Here is a 22,156-nt window from a genome sequence, read left to right as displayed (position 1 = left end):
GGACAAGTAGTATTTTTTGTATGGCATTCATAAATTCTTTGAAGGATGAGCAAGATGTATAGAATCAAATGGTCAATACTTTGAATAAATACATTGTTTATTCCGAAAAACCGGTAATGACTTTCCGGCGTACCTGGTAATTGGGGAAATAGGACAAAATATAATAAAAGGAGGACTAACTTAGGTCCACAATAGGGTATATTCTATATAACATATATTATAAAGAAGGCCTAATTTTCGTTCTTTTTTCAGTCACAACTAGCCGAAAATATAGCCTCAAATCCGAAGGATTTTTGCCCGTTTATTAATTAGTTCGTTCATCGACGACCTAGAACTTTTCACGAATCGACAAGCGCGGATCTCGGACGGATCTAGGCGGACCGAGCGGAAGATTCGGTCGCCCCTCCCCTCTTTTCTCCTCCGCCAAGACCATATTCGGTAACGGAGCGAAGAAATGCAAAACAGACGGCGGCGCCATCCGCTCGCCAGCCCTCGACTCGGCCGTCGCCAAGCGATTACGTCGTATTAGGAGGTCGTATTATCCAGTCGCGGCGACTCCGTCCACGTTACGAAATACGACAAATGTTGGCAGCCTATTAATCCCCCGGCAGCATTAAAAGCCACCGTCTGTTAACGAGCCTACCGAACGACAGATATATGACTAGCGCATTGTCTCTTTGGAGAAGTTATCGGTGTTCGCTGGTGGTTATTTCCAACTGTACTGGAGGACACTGCGAATTTCCGAGATCGTGGGATTTGAAATAATATGTGCGGTGACACGACAGATACACTTCTTACATTTCATACCCAAAATATGATGGTACTGAGAAGCGTACTGCAATGTTGGGAATCTCATTTGAATTCGATCAGACTCGAAAAGATGCCTTGGGCAGCGTTTGGGTTCAGTTCCTGTGGAGACGCTATTTGGAAGAATAGGCGTCTCCGACTGTTGACACTTACCCGGAGGAAGAGTGATTACGCGGAGGAAGGTTCCTTGAAAACATTAAACCCTCAGTGGAGGTTAGTAAGCCTTTTCTTTCTGGTGTGTGGATTAAGATCACCATTTGTCTGCAGTTTCGGTCGGATATATTCTCGGGACGGATATCATTTTCAAGATATTTCATAAGTAGATATTCATAGAGAGAAAGAACCTAATTCCAACACACCAGTTTGGGTTTATTAACAAGCATTCAACAATTGACCAAGTTCACAGAATAACAGATGTTATTGAAAAAGCCTACGAAAGTAAAAAAGTATGTTCAGCCATGTTCTTAGATGTAGCACAAACCTTCGATAAGGTTTGGCATGAAGACCTTGTTCATAAACTATAGAAAATGTTACCAAAACAACACACCGAACTATTAAAATCGTACATTACAACTAGACTTTTTAGAGTCAAATGAGAAGAAGCTTACTTAGTTATATTTTATATAATTTTTCCTAGTAGCTCTCCATTAGTCACCTTTATCCCTTACCCCTTAGTAGTTCATCCCGTACCCCCTTCGTAGCTTGGGATATAGGCGGGAGTCAAGAATCACGAGGCGTTCATTGAACAAACCCCCCGAAGGTTCCAAGACCCAGTTTTGTTTGAACTCATGTTAAAAATAAACTCTAGCAAGGAGAAAATACGTTATATTTTACAGTTTTTCCTTGATAAAGATGAAACGCAAGCCGGCTGAACGCTGTTTCTTCCTCTGATACTGTAGCAGCCAAGACAATTGTCGAAGATGTGGATAAAGTTAGGCATATGGCCGAAACTAACCATCACCTAAGTACTGTTTCTATTGATAAGGAACTAAACATTACACAAAAACTGTTTCCAAATATTTGGAAAAGGCTGCAAACAACAACAAGCAAAAACGTATTTAATTGATTATTTTTAACATTTTAGTGAGTTCCTTCTTTATTCTTTGAAGTCGGTTCAATTTTTTTTTGTCAAAGATATAAGTTACAGCTCTGTTGGGAATCGAAGCCGCGACCTTCTCGTGAGAGCTAAATGTTCTAACTATTACACCATAGAAACAATTGCCTGCCATGTTTCTACGACTAGTCATATGATATGGTTAGAGGCTAAAAAGCAAACTGAATGGCTTTTACACTGAATTACTTCCGATTTTTCGTCACATCAATTCAGCAATAACATTATACACAAATATTGGGACATTTCGAACATATATCACTAATGGTCTATATGTTATCCAAGGATATTAAATGAAGTTGATGAACGCGCAGGCTTAGCAACGAGGTCAGAAATGAATCGAAAAAAAGATGTTGGTGATAATATCGTTCAATATTTTTGCTAATCATTTGGTATTTCACTACGAAATGACCACACTTCCAGAAAATTCGAAATACCATACATAAAAAGGGGATCTCTTTATCACATGCGATTTAGATCTCCTAATCTATCCATTCTAGTTAAGTATCACTTTCAATTTTAATAATATAGGATAAATTAAGTCGCATAGTGAACATCATCAAAAGGTTTGTTGCATTTAATAGTGGGTACCGATGAAACATAATAACGTACATGATTTTTCACAATAAAGTTTTAAATTCGTAACAATCTTAATCTTAATTAATTCGTAATTCAATTATAAGCTGAATGTTATGCCAGAAATTATTCTGAAATTATTTAACTCCAAGCTATTTTTATAAGAATTTATGCAGATCGTAGAACAATACATGTAATAATTTGATGTTAATCAAAGAATGTCTTATCTTATTCCTGATGAAACGACCTAGCGTGTTAAAAGTGTCAACATTTCAATCAAATAAGTTTGTTTAACTGAGGATCGAGATAAAATTTAAAGATCCCATTGTCTATGTGTTTTTATCCTAAACATTGTACCATGTGATATGTCAACAGCAAAAGTAATTCAATTGTATCATGAACCTGAAGATTAAAGTTCAAATTTATATTAAGATCATATTAATATAACTAAAATTTATTTGTTAAGTTCGATTGTGTGAAATTTATTTGATTATGTAACAAGATATTGCAGAAAAAGAAATTTGTTTTTGGTCTTTCGGCATATGTCTTTGTTTTTGGTCTTTCGGCATATGTCTTTTAATTTTTAATGTGTCATCTTGATAAAGTTTATCTTCGAACATCTACCGTCCTTCCTCTCTTCCGCTTCGGAATGTTGAACAAGTATGGATCGATAATTATTAGCCTGTCAAACGAACATCGTTTTTTCAACATGGTATCCGTATGGGGCCAGAAAGATTGGAACGAGTATCGAACATATTTTGAAGTGAACGAAACTTTAAAGTGAAAAATGATCAGAATACATACAGAATACCTAATATAATACTCATAATACAAACAAGGCAATATACTATGCTAAGTGAGTTCTAAAATAACTAAGAAATCTAAAAATAACAATCTATTCAAGTAATTAAACACTTCTAAAAACATTATATACAATAACTGAAAAAATTATTCGTCTTTCTGCAGGTAACATTATAATCTTAAATAGATGAATGTGAAGAAAAGAGCGATACGTATCTGTAAACTTTAAAAGCCAAGTCTGATAAACTTAAGGTTTTAGGGAAATCGTTTAACTATTCATTAGAAGTACAAAAAAAAATAGTTTTGTGTTATATATAATGTGCCTTCAGTGTCCTGCATTGGAGGCGCGCGAAATAAATACGGTTCATACTCTAAATATAGTTATTGCACTATATAATGTTGAGAGTGTGCTGAAATAAAAGTCCATCATTAAGACACTAAGATAATGTTCAATTACTTTGCAATAGTACAGTATAATAATAAAAATGCTTAGTGAATATATTGTGTAGCGAATGATCAAAGTACCGTCCTCCGCAAGTGGCTAAATAATAGTTGTATTTTTATATCCGACATTCAGGAAGTAATAAATGTAAGGGCGTGAGTAAAAGTGTGAACCTCTTAATACATATATATCTTTGTATATTTATTTTGATCTAATAGTATAATATCTCTAGAATAGTTTTCCAAATCATTAAGTCTCAGTAAAAATATGTGACTAGAAGGCTAGAGGCATACTTTAACTGAAAATAAATGTACTAACATAATTAATTAGAAACTCGATAAATTAAAGGAGATTGTGTTGTTACCTTCCACTGAAACAGAGGCGAAGTGGCCGTCGTAGCCATACTCGTTCTCTACGCTGACATCGTATTTACCGCTATCATCAGCGGTGATGTCTTGTAGTAGAAGACACGACACTCCATCGCCTGAAGTTATGCTCGTTCTCTCGTCGTTTCTCAATTCCTTTCCCTGAAGAAAAAAAAAAAGATTTTAATTAGTCAAAATCGAACAAAAAATACATAACGCAAAAAATTAACATATTAATAAATCAAAGCAGATTATTGATCAACATATAAATTATTGATTGACAAGGATATAAATGGACTATTAGGACAGTGAATTCGATTTAGATGTTTTTATGTAGATCCAGTTTTATTATGAATGATTGTGTACGTAAGTGTAAGTGAATAATTTTTATAATGTAATCATTCTTCACTGAAATATTATAATAGTTTTTGCCAAAAAATGATGTATTTACTCCATTTTCGGGTATTTAATTTACACCAATGGGAGTATTAAATGATAATTAGAAGAGGCAATATTTGACAAGCACAACAGATAGGATATAATTTCACTTTTATTGTGTGTATATAACAGGCCAATTGAAAAGTTACCGGTCTACCATAGTATTTCACATTTCTTTGGCAAAATTAGTTTTTTTATTCAACATAATTCCCTTGAAGGGCGATACACTGATTATAGCGACCCTCCAACTTTTCGATACCATTTTTGTAGTACGATTTGTCCTTTGCTTCAAAATAGGCCTCAGTTTCGGCGATCACCTCTTCATTCGACGAAAATTTCTTCCCAGCGAGCATTCTTTTGAGATCTGAGAATAGAATAGTCGCTGGGGGCCAAATCTGGACAATACGGTGGATGAGAAAGCAATTCGAAGCCCAATTCATGGATTCTTGCCATCGTTTTCACTGAGTTGTGACACGGTGCATTGTCTTGGTGAAGCAGCGCTTCCTTTTTCTTTAAATGCAACGGTCAATATTCAAACGGTCCAATAACAGCGACTATATGTTGACGATCCTCTCTTTTTTAAGGTAGTCGATAAAAATTATTCCATGCGCATCCCAAAATACAGACACCATAACCTTACCAGCCGACTGTTGCTTCCCACGCTTTGAAGCGGGTTCGTCGTGGCAGTCCACTCGGATGTGTTTCATCCATTACCACATATTGTCGCAAAAAATCGGGTTTATTATGCTTGATCATCTTCAAACACTGCTCCAAAGCATAAACTCGTCGTTATTTTTGGTCAAAAGTGAGCTCGCGCGGCACCCACTTTGCAAAGAACTTTCACATATCCAAATATTCGTGGATGATATGATGTACACCTTCAGTTGATATCTTTAGAGTGTCTGCTATCTCATTCAATTTCAATTCAAATAGAATGTAATATTTTCAAAAAACAATATTTTATTAACAACACCCGAAATTGATTTTTCTTTGACAGCCTAGAGCTATATACAAGACACAAGAACTACACAAATTGCCTGCTACAAACACAAGAACAAACACAAACAATATACACAACTCGGGATCATAAAGTCTTGCTGTGCATATATTATACGTGATGTTTACTGATGTCAACTTAATAAATTGAACTACACATTGTTGCAAAATAGACCAGCATAGCTACTAACAGGCGCATAGTCATTCTCTCGCAAGTTCTGCCGTATGCACTGCACTCATCAGACATAGCGCTTTATGAGTATCATTTCTTTATATTGATGCAGCTTTATATTTGATCTTAGCTAGCACACGATTTCTAAAACAAGTGCGAAAATAGTTCTTTCGACACGGTATCGCCATGTTGTCAGAAAGATGGGGAAAAAGTTCTAGAAAATGATGGAAAGCACTTTTTCCAAGAAGTGCCTTTTTGAAATGAAAATACTATCAGAATATATGCAAGTACCTAACATAAAATAGTCCCAACCTACTCAATTATTTGCAATAAAGCTACCAATGCTACCTACCTACCAACCTTATTAAAACGAATCGTAGTCTAACCTAACTTATATATAATAAAACTAATTTTAACCAATAACTTGGTATAATGAACATTTTCTAATTCTTTTTAGTTTCGTTATATCGAGGTTGCACTGTACCAGGGGATGCAAAATGTTGAGCATCGTGACACTTAATCATTAAAAGTTACACGAACACCGTTTCTAATATATGTAACAATCGTAAAACAAATGAAGGATTCTCTAGATTGACAGGGCTCGTCAATAGTGGCATGAATCAGCCGGGTTCGAAACAAAAGACGCGTTTAGAGATCCATGTATCGGCGATCTAAATGAAATCGTCTATGTGGGCGGTGCGCCATGTGTGCTCCATTATTCATAACGGGACGGTGAAAGAAAAAAGAATAGCCGTAACAAAAATCATTGACCCAAGAAACGAAATGGATTAAAAACGTACCCGTTGACGTCGGTCGCGTCGCTCTCGCTTTTTTCTCGCGCCATCATCGTCGACTTGCATCAAACAGCCGTGTCCATACATGCCGTTTTTGTTTCTTGTTTTTATCAGACCTAATCGAAGACGACGACCATAATATGTCGGTAGCGTTCGCGAACGTTGCGCTACTTTAAAATATCCAACAGTCCCGCCGATCCCTCGATATGGACTAATAGACCTTCCCCCGTTAGAGGTCGCTACCATATCGGGGCGAGCGCGCTTTCCTCTTTTATTATCATAGTTCGTTTGTTCGGGCCGTGATTTATCGACGAGCGAACCATCCACCAGGAAGAACCGTCAAACGTATGACGGTAATTATCGGTTTTTTTGTTCGGTCTATTCTTCTCCTCGCCGGCCAGACAAGGCTATTTATAGTTTTCCAGTTTTTTTGTTTGCTGTCTGTCCTTTAACACCAGATTTGTTCGGTTTAATTTAGTCCTAGCAGAATTAATATGGTTTATGTTAGGAGTATAAATTGAAAATCTAAGATATTTTTAAAATTTTAAGGCTTAATTACACCAAAACTATTACATAGTTATAGGATATATGAAATTACACTAGCCACATCGGAGATTTACTCTTTATGCATGCTCCAATTTCTAGAACTCATAGCTAAAATTTACCAGGGAGGAGAACGTAGGAGTGCCACGTAATAGGGGTTTTGGCCACCGAAAAAAATATCGATATTCTAAATAATATCGATATTTTTACTATAACTATAATATATATATATATATATATATATATATATATATATATATATATATATACTAATGTAAAAGGTTTATTAAACATTATATTTAGCTTATTTTGAAAAAATATCGATATATCGATATATCGATATTTTCTTTCATACTTATCACCTAATGTTATTTACGAGAGTATATGTAATAAAATATACTATACAGATACTATACAAACAATACGAAAATACATGTATAAAATGAATTATTAGGAAATTATTATAATATACTAACACTAGATTGATGAATAGAGATATTTATGTTAATGCGGAAAAATTTATAGCATAAACAAACACAGATTTAGCCCTTTAGACACAGATATTGTCTGCCTTTTTGAGAAAAGAACCGAACCTAGCACAGATACAATCACAGAAAATGTAAATGACGATAACATTTTAATTATTAATGAATTTCGATCAGCAATGTCAAATTTACCCATGATATCGTACAGTTTATTAACCAACTAGGCAGTGACCATGAAGAAAATAAGTCTAGTAACGTGAAAAATGAGGTAAAAAAACTAAAATGTCAAAGAGACACTGCGATATAATTTCGTACTTGCGTTGGTTTTCGAAAGACAATTACTGATTTAGTCATATAAAAACATAAATTATAAAAGCTTTTTACGTGAAATTCATGAAAATGATAAGAATTCAGCGTCCAGTTCCGGAATTATATACAGATGGGATGTCATATTCTGTTGATCAGATCTTAGTTGATTGCTACTCAGTATGAAACAAATAGTGGAAAAAGTTCATCTCAAAAAAAAGAGATATATCTAGCATTCATTGATTTGGAAAAGGTATTTGACAAAGTAAGAGGAGAAATACTATATGTTATATTAGAGCAAAGAAGAGGAAGAAAAAATATAAGAATAATTCAAGAAATATATATAATAAGTACCATTGCACTCATTGCAGACAACATGAACTTACAATACCGTCGAAACCCAAGCAGGATTAAGATGAAATATGACAGAAGATGAAATTGGAACAAGATACACATAAGAGAATATGGAATGAGCATGAATAAGATAGTCATGAACATGAATTTGTATGTCGCTATAAATCGTAAATTTATTAACTGATGGATCAGTGGAACACAACATAGAAAGCTGCCAACTCAGTTGGTGGAGACAATTATACTACATGGAAGATCTCTATACAACTAATGAGATAGAATGAGTAACTAAAATGATGAAATAATGAGATAATATATCAGAGAAATATTTCAGTATATATCAGGAAATTATTCTCTGAAGTATGTATACGTAGCTCTAGTAATATTACCCTATATTGCATATATAAATATATAAAAAATTAAATAGCTATATGAAATGATGTGCAATAACATCTGTTATCTAACATCGTTGAGACACCTGGGGCGCGAATGTTTTCGAGATCACGTGCTCCTTGTCGGTCGAACAAATCGGGAAAAAAAGCCATCGGCAATTCGAGACACGAATATGATCGTAACACGGTGTTAACGTGGACGTGCGTCCCATCAAACGGTTTGCGAAAGGAATAATTATGGTCGCGTCAGACGACAATTGCGTGTGTTTGTTGGCCTAGCCTGTCGCACACAAACGGATGTTTAGCCGGTGTATAAGGAAATATCGAAAAGCGGGTCAACGAATTACTCATAGGTTTATCAGCAGCCGCGTTAAAATTTCGAGACTATATATACGTAAAAATAAAATTTGGACAAAACATTAGTCACTTAAAAGACAACATGATCTTTTGGGTTTTGTCATCTTTAATTAATTACTTCAAAATAACAGTACTGGTCAATAGGAAGATACACCAAACTTGATCTAAGATCAAAGAGATCAGAGATCAAAGAGATACAGTAGAATATAAAATGTATGTAGTAGATAGGTCAAATAATGTTTCTGTTTATTTTTATTTAGTTATTACAAAGATTATTATGTAAATATTTTATTTTTAAAGGTTTTTTTCGTGTTAAAATTCTAGGTTTTATTATATTTTAGTTTTTAGTGAGTTCCTTATTTATTTTTTGAAGTCGGTTCAATAAAAAAATCTTCTAAAATATATACACATTCATTCATTCATTGAATAATGTTCTAGTTATATGTTGATTAGAATTTGCTTTCATAAATTAATTAATTTTCCGGCTTCGAACTATGGTCATTGGTATTGGCCACTGACCAACTTCCAGAGTCTTTTCCAGTCCGTTTTTTTTGTGTGACTGGGGTTATCCCTTGCATATTTGTGCTAGAGACATTTACAAACACAGTCACAAATATAAAATACATTCATGGTCTGTGGGATCCGAACCCGCGGCTATCGTAGCAGTAGGAGTTCTGTCCTGTCGCCTTAATAATCCAATACGCTATTTAGGCATATTATATTGTCTATTAAATTTAAAACCAACATTCTGTTCGATAGCGTTTGTTGGTATAATAGATTTTATCTTTTTTGACATTGCTGATTATAAGTCTCAAACCCCTCTCGAGATTTTTAACTAAAGCTCGATAGCATTAAACTGAATAGTGTGGCCAATATCCATCCCTTATTTTACATATCGCTGATGTACTTTTACCCATGTATCTATCATCTTTCCAGTTTTTTCTGTATACATTTTTACATACCTATACACACATTCAGTCACCTTGTATGTATATGTCAGCCTTAGCAGATCTCTTTTATTTTGGCGTTAGAGAGCTACTAAGACATTCATCCTGTTTGGTTTGAATATTATTTTGATGTTGTTCATAAATAATAAGAATAAACATAATAATAAACAAAGGCATCCTGTACGTGTACTTATCAGTGAATGCTTCCTTGATATATTTAAAACTGACCGAAATAAACACAAAGTGTTTCTAATAAGAAGTATATTACAATACTAATGACGCTTTGTTCGAAAATGTGTTAAAAAGATTTTCAAAACAATTAAAACCAATTAGAACTAATTAAAACGGAATCTTTATAGAACAACATGTAATTTAATGTGAAAATTATGTTATGTATTAATGTGCGTGCATTGTACAGTATACATTTATTTTATGCATATTTTATTTAATACGCTTTTTAAACTTTGTCTATAAGCACTGATTCTAAATTGTTCTAAATTTAATTATAGTTTAAGAATGTTACTGAATTCCACAATACATATAAATATAAAAGGGGAATTAATTGGTATATTTAATGCGGAACATACCAGAAGGACATTAAACAATCTGGTTTAACAATCCCAATCAAAACTATTCATTAGTATCAAGACATATTAAGATTTATCCATTATAAATTTTTCTATTTACATAGACGGAGCAATTTTGGTGTTACGTTTATAGCGATGGTTATAAATAGTGTTGGAAACTATCGACTGAAATTGACTACCTTTTACTATGGACTGTTTCAGTCGCTACTTTTGCTTTCACTGATTTTACTTTTTACCAGTGACTGTTTCATTCGATTGGTTTTTAACTAGTGTAGCGACCTTGAGGCATGTCGAATTTTACATCGTGGAATAACGGTCTACAAAATACCCAGAAATATAATCCCAGATGTTGAACATGGGCGGGGTGCCAGCAGCGCCAACTAGAACCCGATAACGAGTAGCTGGCGGCAACCGCGAGACGTTTATCTGGGATGTTATTGAAGGGTATTTCGATTCATTCAGTGCTCAACCCTCGTTTAGTTTAGACGTGCCACCATCGACTGCCCAAGCCTCGTCTCCAGGTAACACCGCTGCCATCCGTTTTATTATTTGTATTTTTCACATTTTTTTATATTGCCAATAAATAACGGTCACATAATGAAAACACCACTGTTTCATTTCGTTTTACCTCCATTCACCTAGCCATATCATTTACCCTAAACTAGTGTTGGGAACTATCGACTGAAATTGACTATTGACTGTTCAGTAATTGACTATTTTTTCTATATTTTTTACTAATCGACTGTTTCAGCCGCTACTTTTGGTTCGATTGATTTTACTTTTTACCAGTGACTTTTTTCAGTCGCTATTTTCGGTCTGACTAGTTTCATTCGCTTGGTTTTTAACTAGTGTTGGCAACTATCGACTGAAATTGACTATTGACTGTTCAGTAATTGACTATTTTTTACTATCGACTGTTTCAGCCGCTACTTTTGGTTCGATTGATTTTACTTTTTACCAGTGACTGTTTTCAGTCGCTATTTTCGGTCTGACTAGTTTCATTCGATTGGTTTTTAACTAGTGTGGGGAACTATCGACTGAAATTGACTATTGACTGTTTAGTAATTGATTATTTTTTACTATCGACTCTTTCAGTTGCTATTTTCGGTCCGACCGATTTTGTTACTATTTACTATCGACTGTTTCAGTCGTACTTTTGCTTACTATTTTTGGTTCTACTTGTTTCGTTCGATTGATTTTTAACATTTTGGCTCTGTTGTCCTAGTCGCGACCTTGACAAAAATGTAACCAATTTATGCTTACATAGATTTATATGTAATATATGAAGTTTTATGATTTTTTTTTGTAGTTTATTTGTAAATAATAATATATTGTATATTAATATAGCAGCATTTTGATACGATAGTTTTCAAGATTGTTAATAAATAGTAAAATATTTTAACTGATTTTATGTTAATAATAGGTAATATTTCGATTACTTTCTCGATTTTTGTTAACAAATATTTCCGTTCAATAATAAATAAAATACTTAAATCATTTCATTCAGATCATTTTTAATTATGTCATGGATTAGTTTTTTTTCCATAATTAGGTTATGTTGTGTATATGTTTAATTTTTATATAGTATTGATGCTTATTGTACATATTTAGTTTTTAGGTTTTATTTAAGTTTTACTATATTGTATACGATAAAACATTTGTGGGGTATTATTCTATTCCATAGAAAAATTCCCTTTTTACGGATCTACAGAGCATTCAAATATAAAAGTAATTCTACTTCGTTTAAAGTTAAATTATAAATTGCATGTTAATAGTATTTAGTAATTTTTTTTCTTTTTTTTTAAGTTAGTTCGTGAAGGAATTTATACATCTCCCTCTCGCTTATACTACTGTTAGAAAATATAAGCACATATAAAATTAACTGCCCCAAGCAATTACCTCCGTTCTTTCCTCTTTTTATTATATTTTATACAGGAAAGGTTTCGTACATCTTCGTCTGACATCATGAATTAAAAAAAAAATAGTCGAACCGTGTTTTTGCTATTATATTGAATTACTATTTTCAGTCGCTAGTTTTTTAACTATCGACTGTTTCGAGTGTTTTCAGTCGATAGTTCCAACATCATAGAGATAGACATCGACTGATCGTTTTTGACGTAGATTTGAACTTCCAGGTCATCTTAACGTTATTGGAACAAAAACAATTGAATGAGAATCAATTCACAATATCGTGGTAAGCGGTAGAGAGTGCGAGAGAAAAAGTTAGTTGAGAAAGTTGGTCAGATAGCTGAGATAGGTCTGATAAAAAAATTAAAAAGCCAAATAAAGTGTTATTAAAAATGTGGATATTGTTAGGAGTTAAAAGCGACGTATCAATGTCAACAAGTGTTACATCAAATGTTTTGATATTTTTGTACATAAAATAATACTTTTTCATTTTACACGCCAATCATGGTACACTTTTAAAAACTTATGGTGATGCTGCTTCGTCATATCCCAATTGATGTCAATAACAATGAACTACCTACAGGACCAAAAAATTTCGAAGACAATTAATTACAATAATTATTGGAAAATAGAGCTCAATCAAATTCTAAAGGAGCTATTAAATAGCTTATCAATTAAAGAATCAGTGGTTTTCAGACGTTCACATGCGATGGGAAAGATCAATTATTAGCAACAATACCATTTCAAATAGTTTTAGCAATGTGGTTTCATTGATTGCCAAGCAAAAAAGTAGTTTTTTTTATGACGTAGTGTTGCTGCGATAATGTTAGGCGCGAAAAGTCATGACCAAGCTCAGTAAAAATATCCACATAGGCACCCAAGCGTTTAGAAAGAGTATGAAGAGTAAGTTGATAAGAATTGTGAAGGATACTCTATTACAAGAAGCTCCTAGCGTACTCATTAGACATAGATGCAGCATGGCTTGACTGCCATTTGGTTTCAGAAGGCTGAAGAAATTCTAAAATGGATAAATGCCAAAAACAACATCGTTATTTCAACAGGGTAGTACCATATTGCTAGAAGGCGGAAAAAATTGTAGAAAATATTGGAAAATATTTTGGATAGTTTTTGATTCTCAAAAATGGCTTCTTAAAAAACTTGAGCAGAACACATGCAATCAGCTAATATTATTAGAAGTGATAATAAATTTAGTTGTTTGTTCTGCCACTGAGAATCGGCATGTTTGATTGTATTTTTGAGTATTATTTTGTTAAGGGTCAGTGTTGTTAAAAGATGCAGATGTACAATTGTTTACAACTATGCTTCTATCTTGTTTGGTGTGTATATAAAGATATTTTCCTTTAAAGATTAAAATCTGTTTTTATATTTGTTTTGGTTATATTATAATATTATATTATATAAAACAGATTATTTTATAGACAATAGGATGTAAAACTAAAAAAAAACTGAATCATTGTAAGAGATTGATCAAAAAGTGGTCGATAAATAAACGGAAATGTGATATAAACTGATTTAAAAAATGGCAATGTTTTAATATCTGTTGAAATATCATATGAAGCACAACGCGGAGCCCTATTATAATGCGTATATCAACTACTACAATGAGGCGATGCAAAAGTGAAAAATATATAATGTTTTTAAAATCCCATTTTAACAATAAAACATATAATTTAAAGTTTGTTTTCTGAAACTTTGTAAACATTAACGGATCTTGTTATCTATATATGATGTTTTTACTCTGATACTGTTTATGTAAAATATATATTTGTTAGGAAAATTCATGTTAATTTGACTTCTGGAATAGTGTAAACATACTTTATAACAAATAACGTCATCCCATATATTTCCAGCAATTTGGTGTATATAAAACAGTGAAGGTCATTCGCGATTTATGTTTTTTTAAACTTTTAGTTATGTTATAGTCATACGAGGGCAGTGTGATAAGTTTTTTTCTAGTTCTTTCTTTTTATAAGACATTTTCTTTTAAATTTCCAGCACAGTAGTAAATGCATTACTGCTGTCCCGAACTGCCATCTATTAATGGACTATGGTGATATTTTGGGTAATCTGCATCATTTAGTTTGTGTTTGACAGCCATTGACATTGTTTTAAATTTCAACAAAAATGAAAAAAAGTGATTTTCGTGGCTTATTAAACATTATTTCTTGCACAAAAAAGAACAGCTTTGGAAGGTGTTGATAAATACTATGGATACTCTTCACCCTCAGTGTACATGGTTAAGAAGTGGTTTACTGAGTTCTTTTCAAAAGAGTCAGCATTTTAAAGCAGTGCTTGGTGAAGTTCAGCGAAGTTCAGTTTGTGTAGTTTTGAAAAATGAATGCATCACAAGACACCAGAGACCAAGGAATAATCAAAGCAGTGAGTTTCTTTGGGTAAAGTGCACCAAAGAAGGCCAAATTATGCCCGTCAGCCGATCACAGATTTTTAGAATGCACGCTATGTCACTCATTTCGATTATCCTAAAAAGGTAAAATAATCATTGGCGAATGTTACTCAGAGCTTTTGGATATATTTGATAATGATTTGAATTAAGAACGACCGTGTTTGGTGAAGAAAAAATGTTTCCCCATCAGGATAATGCATAGATGCACACGTGTACCGCCACCATGACAAAAATCTAGAAATTAGACTATGGACTCCTTCCAACATATTATCCTGATCTAGCCAGCAATGAATATTTCCTGTTTCCAACCCTGAAGAAATGCCTGGGTAGTAAGAGATTAGGCTAAAGATTAGGCGTAAGAAACTTAATTTTTAAGAATAATTTTTTTATAACTTCCTTATTGTATACGCTTAGTACAATCTTAATTATAAATTAATTTATAACTACGTTTCATTTGTACTTGGATTAATTCATAAGCAAGACGAGTGCGCGAAAATATATCAATATGCATTACTGAATTATAAAATTATAAACTTATAGCTATAGTTTACATTAAAGGTATACACTTTATATAAGTTGACATACTGTTGACATAAGAAGACAGCATTGGATGACTAGTTGATTTGAATTTTTAGTGGAACCCCATATTTGCACTCCAAATTGGCTTTATGATTGTTTATAAATCAACGTCTTTGATTTTAGATCAAGTTAACAGTATCTTCTCACTAACCAGTATAGTTGTTATATTTTGGTTTTAATGTGTTTTGCTTTTTGTCTAACATGATGTTTCCAATTTAATCTACCATCAAGATGGATTCCAAGGTATTTAGCTGATTCTGCTTGACGAATCGGGCATCCATTGAGTGATATAATTAGGTTTTTTTTATTAACGTGGACAGATTTGGAGCTATTAAGTTGAATTTTCCAATCTATCGTCCAGCTGTAGATTTTGTTGACTGCCACTTGTACTTTTTCTACTGCCCTAGGCAGAGATATATCGTTTGCTATAATAATTGTGTCATCACAAACGTTCCAAGTAGTGTTTCTTTTGTTGTTGGAATGTCAGTGTAGAGCAGATATAGGAGAGGTACTAAAACGATGCCTTGTGGAACTTCAACCGAAATAGTTTTAAATGTCGAGTTTTAAATGTCGCCATTTCGAGCGATACTCCAAATTCTCTTCTGAAAAGATATGACCCCAGCAATTGAGAATAGTTACGCGATAATAATTTGGTCATCTTACTAGCTAGCTAAACCTAAACTAAACCCGAACAAAAGCTTTTAAGACATTCGGGAATATTACAGGGCAGTATTTCTTTTTCTCAAACGTTTTTTCAATAGCCGCAGTTACTCTGTGCACTTGATTGATTGTTGAATGGCGATTTCGAAAACCAAACTGAAAATCTGGTATTATTACAAAAATTTTAGCACGTTCAAATATTAGTTTTTCAAACGGCTCAAGCGAAATAGGCCTGTAAGATTCGACTTGTTCTGCAGGTTTGTCAGGTTTTTTTGAGCATAATTATTTGTGCCACCTTAAAGCATTCCGAAACATGCTTCAATCTTAAACAGGTATTAAATATATATGTCAGCATGATGATTGCTTTTCGTGGCAAAATGTATTGAGTTAAAAGGAGATTTTATAGAGAAATAAAACGCTTTTTCCGAAGAAAACATGTTTCATTCAAGAAATCACTTGACTTATCAAAGGGCGTCACTAATAAGCGGTTTGTGATTTCTTCTTTCCCAATTCTCGATTTTATGTGGCATGATTTTTATTGATGTATGGGACGAACTTTTAATAAAAACTTTCATGCGATCTTAAAAAATATATTTAATAATTATAAATTATATTTAATTGCATAAGAATAGAAACATTTTAAAATATCAAGAAAAGGACGGAATCATATATGCACATATATGATTATATTGAAAATGATTTTTGAAATCTTATGTAGGATGGTAAATATAATAATAAACGGGACCTGAACCAAAGCAGAAGAACCGAAGGCTCTCGAGCGTACTTTTATTTAACGTCATGCTAGACTGATCTATTGGTACGCGTTCTTTCTCTTCTTTGCTCCACTGCGTGATAAATAATCAGCGATCCCCAGGTTTTACTAGCCGCTCGCATGATTTACGTCGTGTTAAGGAGGTTTTTCAGACCGTATATTTTTGAATAAATACGCCAGGTAAGATTTATTTATCGCATTTTCTGCGAACCATCCGACCGTTCGAAACATATAATTAACATCGTTGGTCAATATTGAATGAAGCGGTACTAAAAATGGAATGAGTTCTATACAAGAAAACATATATATACAAAATATAAACCATACATCAAATATTTATTTATATTAAAACTGAACATTATACAAACTGAAGAAAGGTCGATTGAGAAAAACTGATAAAAATAGGTGTTGAAGTGTATTCTCTCTTCTTTACGTAAATTAATGCGCAAACGTATTTATATCCCTTAAGTATACGCGGTGTCTAAAAACTAAACTTTAAGCGCGTTTTTCTCGAAACTACTTTCTCCAAGGCGATTGACATGATATCAAGTTCTAGATGAGCTGATTTATATGAAGTTTGGTATGAGCCTTCTCTATACATTTTTCAATGTTATCAAAGTACTTCTTACTCTTAACTTAGTTCGTGTGGTTTGGTTTACTTCAACTTTCTTATCCGCTGTCCAATAGTTTTACTGTTTTGTTTCTCCGTTGCTGCGATTTAGTAGCCTTATATCACGTTTTAAGACAAAATCTTGGATATCTTCGTAAATCCATTTGATTATAAGGTCATCGTGCTTTATTTGTTATATAGCAATAAGCATAGATTAATTCCCTAATCGAAGAGCTTGTTTTTGATCTTTATAATTGATTGATAAACCGATCTCTTTGATCTAATGTCAAGTTGGGAGTATCCTCCGACATGTTATGCCTTTGATTTTAAGCCTTGTCTGCTCAGCTTTGTTTCCAATTTAATCTATTTTTGAAATAGGTGATGAACTATTTCCTGATTCTGCTGAAGAAATCGAGCACCCATCAAGTTATATAATTCGGCTTTTATCATTTCGCCGCAACGCAAAATTAACATGGGCAGATTTTGAGCTATTAAATTGTATTTTACAGTTTCTAGTCCATTTGTGAATTTTGAAATTTGTTAATGACTGTATCGGCGGCAAATAGTACGAATGTTAGAGCAAAACATCTTTAACTACAACTAATTAAGGATACCAAATACGGGATCCAGTAAATACTTAAGATAAAGAAATGAGTTTCATGATAGTTTCATTGAGTTCTGTTTGGTAGTTCATTTTTGATGTATAGAATGTTGAAGCTTATATCTTGAAATTTACTGGCTACACTTAACAATAATCGAATAAAGCATTCAATGGAAAATATTCCTCTTTATATTTTCTTGGATTCAGTATAAATTATGGCCCTTCTAAGAATAATTACAGCCTTAGGAATACTTTTATTCAAAGTAGATGTAAAATTATTCTAATTATTTCTTCACTTACATCAATGGTATATAAATACCGGCATATACCAACAGAAGGAATTTTGAAGAAAATTTGCCTTATATATGACGTATACACAAAACATAATTATAAATAAATTGTGAGGTATTCTAACTATATATGTTCACTTTAAAATCCTTAATATCAGTTAATTTAGTTATTCTCTCAGAATATCCTGCGATAGCGAAATAACTGCACAATTCAGTAATATTAACGCATCTTTTTAACCGACTTCGAAATAGGAGGAGGTTCTATATTCGTCTATATTGTTGTGTTGTTGTTTGTTGGGCTCGGCACTTCAAAGTGATCAGTTGACAGTAGTTAAAATAATATTGTAAATAGATAAATAGGTTTAGGTAGGTATTAAGCTAAACTGTGTGTATATAGTAGAATACCAAATATGTATAGTAGATAGAATATATAAGATTTTGTTTATTTTTATTTAGTTATTACAACGATTATTATGTACATATTTTATATTACAATGTTTTTTTTATGTTAAAAATCTAAGTTTAGTTATTTTTTTATTTTTAGTGAGCCCCTTATTAATTTTTTGAAGTCGGTTCAATGTTTTTGTTCAAAATATTTTACATTACATCTATCATAACTGACTGATATTTTTTCTAGTATCTTTATGAATATTTTATCTCAACATAGGAATGTGAATGTCCATACTATACCTACCGTTGTAAACAACTTAGCAGCAAAAAATGTACGAAACTTCAGTCTTCAAGTTTGCTGGCTAAAAATAAATATGCCTTGGATTAATTAATATCTGTCAAAATTCAATAGAAGATCGGACACTGCAGTTTGACCATGCTTGTACTGCAGTAAGAACAATCGTACTTATTTTGGATTATGCCGTGAAACTAAAGTTGTAACGGTAAAACATAAATAGCAGTCTGGTATTGGCAATAACTTGGTTGATTTCCTTTGCTAGGAGAATTGGTACATACTATAACAAGTATGTACATACATTCAAGAAATAAGGAGCTTCTCTATACTAAGATATAATATATCTTCAGTTTAATAGGAATAAATACTGAACATTGGCCTTCAAAGTCTTGAAAATTTAGTGTGCATTTATTGCATATCATCATACTGCTATGTTGGCATTTAATATACTTTATCGTGTAATGTATATGTAATGTTTATTTGCGCAAGGGATATCAAATAATCGATGACATGTACCAAAACCCCATTGAGCTTTAATCGAATAAGAACTGAACCAAAATAAAGGCTTCTGGGACTTTATCGGTGATTGTATTTATTGCTGAAGATCCACCCATGTGATCTTTGATGAGATAATTGTTGTCAGTAGTAATCAGTGCCGTCTCCTAATTTCATCAAATACATAGCTTTAGCTTCCCTAATGAAATCAAAATATGATTGGATTCCCATCGAAGTTCTTCACCATTATTTTTCATCTTTATTTTCATCAATGGCGATCTGATACAAGAAACCTATTTTTCATTTTAAAATGGCATTTGGCCACTTTTTATTTTTCATTTTTTGTTATGTCTTAGAGCCCTCTTTTAACCAACTACGCTTTATCTGGACTAATTACTTTATTATTTAACGGATTAGTAATTATAATTATACATTTCCATCAAGTAGAGCTGTGAAACTCGTATTTTCCAATTTTCTTGCTGATTTTTTATACTCTTTGTTCTCTGTAGCAAAAACAATTTTGTCGAGAAAGTGTATATATTTCCGCGACACTTTATCTTACCACAAAATAAAACTTCCTGTTAATGATATTTTGTTCAAATACATTTAGAGTCATTCAATCCCGCAAAACCAATGCTTGCGTGTCGACCAAAAATGTTATAGATTAAAAGCATTATTAACTATTATTGCCGCACCTGTCAAATAGAAGTGATACAACAAATATTAACAATACAAAATATTTAACTATTTCGTTTCTTAACGCATACATATAGTAGTTATATTGTTTATAAATATTTATTTACTGATAAAACGGTGGCAACATAATATTAAAAACATTTTTGTAAAAATTGGTGGATTTCTAAATTTTTTATCGATTAATTACTTGTATATATTATTACTTGAAGAAACGCAAATCGATATGTATCGAAAAATATCGATTATGTGGCGATAGTTATGTGATATACATTTTTTCATATTTTCAGCAACGACTGAATATTTAAACCCATATCATAAATATTTACCGGATTGCAGTTAGAATACGATTCGAAATTACCGTTAGTACATAGTTATATCATTTGACATATGATATAACATATGACGTATCAAAAAATATTTAGATTTATATGTATCTTCAACTTTTAATATACTATATAACAAGTCAATTGAAAAGTCCCCGGCCTGCCATAGTAAAACAAATTTTTTTGGCAAAATTAGTTTTTTTATTCAACATGGGAACTATTTCAAGGGTGACACTGATTATAGCGAACCTCCAACTTTTCGATACCATTTTTGTAGTACGATTTGTCCTTTGCTTTAAAATAGGCCTCAGTTTCGGCAATCACCTCTTCATTCGACGAAAATTTCTTCCCAGTGAGCATTCTTTTGAGATCTGAGAACAGGAAATAGTCGCTGGGGGCAAGATCTGGAAAATACGGTGGATGAGAGAGCAATTTGAAGCCTAATTTATGGATGTTTGCCATCGTTTTCACGGACTTGTGATACTGTACATTGTCTTGGTGAAGCAGCACTTTCTTTTTCTTCAAATGCGGCTGTTTTTTGGCGATTTCGTCCCTCAAAGGGTCCAATAACACTATGTAATAATCGCTATTGATGGTCCTTCCTTTTCCAATGTAGTCAATGAAAATTATTCCATGCACATCCCAAAATACAGACGTCATAAAATTGCCAGCCGACTGTTGTGTTTTCCCGACTGTTGCGTTTTGGAGCGGGTTTATCGTGTACTGTCCACTCAGATGACTGTTGATTGGACTTCGGAGTGAAATGATGGAGCCATGTTTCATCCATTGCCACATATCGACGCAAACACTCGGGTTTAGTACACTTGATCATCTTCAAACACTGCTCCGAATCATCAACTCGTCGTTGTTTTTGGTCAAAAGTCGCGCGACACCCATTTTGCACAGATCTTTCTCATACCCAAATATTCGTGAATGATATGACGTACACGTTCAGTTGATATCTTTAATAGTGTCAGATATTTTATTCACTTTCAATTTACAATAATTCAAAATCATTTTGTGGATTTTTTAAATGTTTTCGTCCGTAACAACTTCTTCTGGGCGTCCACAGCGTCTTCGGTGCTCATTTCACCACGTCTAAACCTAGCATACTAATCCTTGATAATCCTCCTCAAAAAGCAAAATTTTATCAACACGCGAAATTCCTTTTTATCCATTTTTTCACAATAACAAAAGTTGTTTCACTCAAAATGCTATTATTCACAAACTAATGATCCGACAGCTGTCAAATTTATACACGCATCTGTTGAGGGTTGGGATTAACGAAAAAATGTGTGGATTTAATTCTAGCAACGCCATCTATGTTCCAGGCCGGGGATTTTTCAATTAACCTGTTATTTTAATCGCGGTTTGATAGTAGTCGCCGGCAGTTTTAATCACTATTCAACATTTATAGTCACAAAATAGATTATCGAACGCACCCATAAATATTTGATAACCAATAAATACGCGGATCCTTTGTGATAATGAAACTGTTGATGACAGTGACAGTGATATTTCGTGTGGGATAAAATTGTTGTTTTTACTATTTCTCTGCGATTATTTCACATTTTCTCAAAATATAAACCTTGGACTCGCACAGACATTTCAGAACCAAAATTAACCAAATTGGCCCAACCGT

General features: G+C 33.0%; 1 protein-coding gene across 6 annotated transcripts in view; it reads right to left on the bottom strand.

Annotated features, from left to right (window-relative positions):
* The window catches only part of LOC143203428 (uncharacterized), a 242,113-nt gene that overhangs the window by 24,553 nt on the left and 195,404 nt on the right, over positions 1–22,156 (bottom strand). For all 6 annotated transcript variants that reach the window (XM_076415549.1, XM_076415553.1, XM_076415552.1 and 3 more), the window contains one exon: positions 4,102–4,264. In XM_076415549.1, the coding sequence (XP_076271664.1) occupies positions 4,102–4,264 (163 nt within the window). The remainder of the gene's footprint in view (positions 1–4,101; positions 4,265–22,156) is intronic.

This window comes from Rhynchophorus ferrugineus, unplaced genomic scaffold, assembly GCF_030347505.1.
Source record: "Rhynchophorus ferrugineus isolate W39M unplaced genomic scaffold, kcgeb_rfMv2 rfM10, whole genome shotgun sequence".
Lineage (NCBI taxonomy): Eukaryota > Metazoa > Arthropoda > Insecta > Coleoptera > Curculionidae > Rhynchophorus > Rhynchophorus ferrugineus.
The sequence above is the reverse complement of the archived record's forward strand: the minus strand, read 5'-3'. Positions and strand labels throughout refer to the sequence as shown.